The sequence below is a fragment of the Octopus bimaculoides genome, chromosome 1 (genome assembly GCF_001194135.2).
Source record: "Octopus bimaculoides isolate UCB-OBI-ISO-001 chromosome 1, ASM119413v2, whole genome shotgun sequence".
Lineage (NCBI taxonomy): Eukaryota > Metazoa > Mollusca > Cephalopoda > Octopoda > Octopodidae > Octopus > Octopus bimaculoides.
The window spans coordinates 181301419-181307222 of NC_068981.1; the positions used below are offsets into that span (position 1 = coordinate 181301419).

Consider the following 5804-nt stretch of genomic DNA (forward strand, 5'->3'; position numbering starts at 1 on the left):
TGGCTTGTGCGGGTGGCACATAAAAGACACCATTTCGAGCGTGGCCGTTTTCGTGCGGGTGACACGTAAAAGCACCCACTACACTCTCTGAGTGGTTGGCGTTAGGAAGGGCATCCAGCTGTAGAAACTCTGCCAAATTAGACTGGAGCCTGGTGTTGCCATCCGGTTTCACCAGTCCTCAGTCAAATCGTCCAACCCATGCTAGCATGGAAAGCGGACGTTAAACGATGATGATGATGATGATGATACATATATTCTTTTACTTGTTTCAGCTATTCGACTGTGGCCCATGCTGGAACAATGCCTTCAGTCAAATAAATCGACCCCAGGACTTATTCTTTGTAAGCCTAGTACTTATTCTATCAGTCTGTTTTGCCGAACCGCTAAGTTATGGCGATGTAAACACACCAATATCGGTTGTCAAGTGGTGGCAAACACAGATACACACACACACACACACACACATATATATATACACAACAAGCTTCTTCCAGTTTCCATCTACCAAATCCACTCACAAGGGTTTGGTTGGCCTGAGGCTATAGTAGAAGATACTTGCCAAAGGTGCCATGCAGTGGGACTGAAACTGGTAACCTTGTGGTTGGTAAGCAAACTACTTACCACACAGTCATGCCTGTATACATACACACACACACGTGTGCACGTCAAACACATGCATGCTTGTATTTGTGTCTTTGCAATGACTGTTTCTACAGTGTTCACAGATTTATGTGTCCCCTAAATAAAATATCTAGCAACAGTTCAAAGTGCAGAGGCATGGAAGGATGGACCTTACTTCATAAACAAGCAAGAGTTGGCTTCAGGAGGAGTCTTGACAGACCCATGCCAGAATGGAAAAAGCAGACACAAAATTAATGATGATGATGATGGTGGTGGTGATGCTGCTACTTTGGTTGTGTGAAAATATTGTTCTACTTTTTCCTTATATAAGTGGTAGTGTCAGGTGATTTGTGCATCATGGGGATATCAAATTAGTTTACATTGGCAGTGTGTTTATATGGTATGTGTGAAATGTAATCTTAATCATGGCTGTGGTGCTGATAACAATGCAGCAATCGCAATACATACACACACATGTATATATTTGTATGAGTGTATGTGCGTGTGTATATTATAACTGTGGTTATTTGCAAACTCTGCATTTGATCTGTGTAACAGAGAACAATAAAGTGCTTCCCTCAGGATTTGCTATGGTTTGGCATCAAAATGCACTTAGAACACCCACCTATGAGGTTGCAAATAACCACAACAGTGAAACATACATGGGAAGCAAATCATATAAGCCTGTGTTTATGATAATCTCTCCAACACTTGCTCTGCATCTCATAACCATTAAACTACTGAGTACTGTAATAACCACTCAACTATACTGGAAGAGGACTTGATGATGATCATGCTCTACCTGGCGTATAAACTTACCAGCAGCTGCAGCAGTTGTACATCTAACTGTATACACAATGTATATATATCCTTTAAGACTGTCAGTCAAAAATGACCATGGGTGCACCTAAAAGGTTGCCCTCTGGGGTATAAGTCTGGATGCAAAGTTGCCTCACTGGTGAACACACAACCTAGGGTTGTTTTTATGGAAGACTGGCAGTCGCCCATGCATACCAGCCTCCCCTCTCCATGTCACCAATGTTATTCAAGGTAAAGGCAAAGGTCGATGCAGCTTGGCACCTGTGACGTTGCAACTCTTTATACAGATGAATGAACTGGAGCAATGTGAAATAAAGTGTCTTGCTCAAGAACACAACATGCAGCCCGGTCTGGGAATCAAACTCATAACCTTATGATTGTGAGCTCAATGCTCTAACCACTGAGATATGTGCCTTCACACACACACATATAAGAAACAAGTTAAAAATAATGGTCATTGCCAGTGCCGCTGGACTGGCTCCTGTGCAGGTGGCACGTAAAAAACACCACTTGAGCGTGGCCGTTGCCAGTACTGCCTGACTGGCCCTCATGCCGGTGGCACGTAAAAGCACCCACTACACTCTCGGAGTGGTTGGCGTTAGGAAGGGCATCCAGCTATAGAAACTCTGCCAGATCAGAATGGATCCTCGTGCAGCCATCTGGTTCGCCAGTCCTCATTCAAATCGTCCAACCCATGCTAGCATGGAAAGCAGATATTAAACGATGATGATGATAGTCAACTGACTTAATACCAGTAAATTGTGATTTATTTTGTCAACAGAAGTTAGGATTAGTGTGCTAACCATAACAAGTTTGGTGGGATTAGGCAGAAAGTAGAAGGATAAAATTAAATATTGTAAAACATCTAGCTTGGTGGTCTACTATGGCTGTAAAGCCAGTATTCCTAAACTGTGGTAGTTAGTAACAAGATATTTTTAAAATTACTTTGACAGAAATGAACAAATATTTGCATTTGTGGCATGTTAACAATGACAAAATTGAGCAACTTATATTTCAAAAGACAAAAATAAAATGGAACAACAATGTAACAAAAATAAAATTCATTAAATCTATATTTTTTAAATAGTTAAACTGTAACCGTCATTTCTAAAGCCGTCAATAGAAAGTGTGTCAGCTCATAGTAATAAAAGAAAAGAAGGAAATAGTATTAAGTGGTTTTAATACGTCTAACAAGGATATAAGTGACAAACAAGTACCAAATAGCTACTTATGTAAGCATGAAATCTCGAGTCTATTGGAGAAGAAATAATTGAAATTTTGTGATATTTGTTCCTTTCCCAAAACATAAGAAAATGAGTCCTTATGAAGGGGCAGTCCCCTCCAAATGTTACAAAGAATGGTGCCTACTGCTTGTCTGTGGGCACGACAGTAAACGGATACTTAACACAAGCCAGTCATCCTGGTTGGGGGTTGTGTATAGGATTAACATCTTGTTATGAAAACATCAAAAGAAAGCAAAATAAATCAGTTTGTTTTGAATCAAAGAAGACTTTGCTGGTGCTACATGAAAAGCACCCAGTCCACTCTGTAATGTGTTTGGCATTAGGAAAGGCATCGAACTGTACAAACTATGCCAAACAGACCTCACTGGTGTTGGTGTCGCAAATTGCACTCAGTTCATTCTGTAAAGAGGTTGGCATTAGAAGGATATCCAGCTGTAAAAACCATGGCAAAATAGACAGTAGAGCTTGATGCAGTCTTCTGGTTTGCCAGCATGGAAGACGTATGCTAAATGATGATGATGAAAGCTCCTTTGCCTTAGAGACTGATGAGAGATTTTGGTCAAAGAAATTCTAGGCAAAAGAAGAGTGAAGGAAGAAAATAAAAAAAAACTAGAAGTTGATAGAAAGAACTGCCCAGGACAGAACTTGGAAGGCAATATGATGATGGCTTATATTCCAAAGGGAACTGAGTGAAGAAGAATATGAGATGAAAATACTTGCCTGTCCCATGAAGCAGCTGTAGGTCTATTTTTCCGAGACATGCTTAGAGTATTTTGGATTTTAATTTAAGGTATTCATACAGAAACTGAAAGAGAAGAAAAATATCAATTCACACCATACTCGAATTCAATTTGTATAATTTTTCTAAAAAACAAAATTAACACATCATATTTGATTTGAAGGAGAAAAAGGTCACACAGTCGCTTTTCAATTGCTTTTAGAATTCATGAATTTTTGGGGGAGGAGATGATTAGATGATTTAGGTAGGTGATAATTTGGTTTGTCATCCAGACACTATCATTAAGCGCTGCAAATAATCTATTATAATTTAGCTAAATCAAATTTCATACTCTAGATGTCCATCTATGTAAGCTGACACACTGATATGTATAGGTGTTCCTGTTTCTACAGAGAGATGTCTACACTTCACAGATGTATTTATATAGACTTATCAGCAAAAAAAGACTTATATTTCACCCTAAAATATGCATGCGCACACACACTTACACACACAGCTGGCAAAGTAGGATACAGGTTATTTATATGAATAGTCAATAAAGTGATGCAAGAAAGTGTCATGCACAATGACTGGCACAGCAGCACCATTTATAAACTGTATAAAGGCAAAGGAGATACACTAAAGAGAAACTACAGAGACATCAAATTGTTGAACCAGGTCATCAAAGTTACTGAGTAATTGCAAAATTGATTTAGAGTAGTATTAGCCTAAATGAGATGCAGTTTGGTTGAATGCCAAGAATACCACCACTCACTAAGAGTGCAATCTTCCAAGTGAGACGAGTATAAGAGAAATACACAGCTACAAGTCACCACACTTACCATATATAGACCTGGAAAAAATTTTTAAAAGGGTCCCTCACATTGTCATCTGGTGGGCACAAAAGAAGTTAGAGGTAGATGGATGGCTAGTGAGGGCCAGACAAGCTATGTATGAAGGGGCAGTTAACAATGAATACAGCAATAAACTTAGCATACTGGTAAGGGTCCATCAAGACTTGATCCTCAGCCCCTTCCTGTTAATTTAGTCCTCTAAGCATAACAGTGGTGTTTAAGATTGGCTATCTGTTGGAACTCCTTTATGCTGTTGACCTTGTTTTTATAGCAGATTTGAAGAAAAAATGCCAGACATGGAAGCAAAACCTGGAATTGAAGAACCTTAAAAGTAAACTTAGCTAAATCTAAAGTTATGACAAATAGAAAAGATGACAGGACTCTGCTGCTGTCTGGGAAATAGCCATACTTAATATGCAGAAAAGGAGTTGGTTGAAACACCAATGTATCTGATGCAAACAATGGATGCATGAGTGGTAAGTGGGATCAATGTTTAACTGCAAAGGTAGCCTTCATATGTGACAGCTGCACAAGGGGAATTAAGCATGCAGAACACCAAGGAAATAGATTTTCTCAGCTGCTTAGAAAGCTCCATAGAAATAGTCATTAGTTTCTGTTAGCTAGGTGATTTAATTAGTAATAGGAAGGGGTACTCTGTAACAATAGGAACCAGAATAAGAACAGGTTGGAAAAAGTTCAAAGAGCTACTATCTCTGCTGACAATGAAAAGCAGATTAAATTATGCTTGTGCATGAAATGCAGTACAACATGGTAGGGGGACATGTGTTTCTAATACATAGGATTTGTGAAGACAAAGAAAGAAAAGAGGTGTGCATGCTTCACTAGATGTGTAAATGTTAGTGTACGTGAACAATGCTCTCACAACAATAGATCTGTTCCCTCATCATAGTTTAATTTCAATATCTTGCCTAAAATCATTACTTTCTCTCCTATTCTCCATTTCAATCATAGATGTTCTTTACTCAGACAAGTTACACTAGTCAATCTTACTAATACTGAAAAAAATGCATCTGGTACATTCTGTAAAGTGGCTCGGATTAGGAATGACATCCAGACATAGAAACTATGTTAATATGAAGATGGTGGAGCAAGGTGTGTCCCTCAGACCTATCAGATCATGTTAAACTGTTCAACCCAAACCAGCACAGTAAGGAGATGTGAAATGATGATGACAAATATATATACTAATACACATAAACACAGAGATGTACAAATGTATATGTGTGTGAGGGTGCATGGCCTAGTGGTTAGGGTGTTGCACTCATGATCATGAGATCTTGGTTTCAATTCCTAGATGTTTTATGCCATCATTTTGACACCTGATATGGTACATTGTGCACCTGGCAATGTTGATTTGATAGAGGGAGTGAGTTAATATACAGCGCATACATTTGATTACTATAAACAAATCATTTTTACAGGTTATTCAACAAAAACTGAACACTCATATGGCATCTTTGCCAGCAGATTCCATCATATAATAAAATTATATATACATACATATATGTACATACTTACATATATATA

At 38.6% G+C, this 5804-nt stretch overlaps 1 protein-coding gene across 2 annotated transcripts in view; it reads right to left on the reverse strand.

Moving 5' to 3' along the window:
- The window catches only part of LOC106873024 (RNA-binding protein 33), a 54655-nt gene that overhangs the window by 43876 nt on the left and 4975 nt on the right, over positions 1–5804 (reverse strand). For both annotated transcript variants that reach the window (XM_052973006.1, XM_014920224.2), the window contains exon 2: positions 3405–3489. In XM_052973006.1, coding sequence (XP_052828966.1) covers positions 3405–3445 — 41 coding nt within the window. In that variant the 5' untranslated portion in view covers positions 3446–3489. The remainder of the gene's footprint in view (positions 1–3404; positions 3490–5804) is intronic.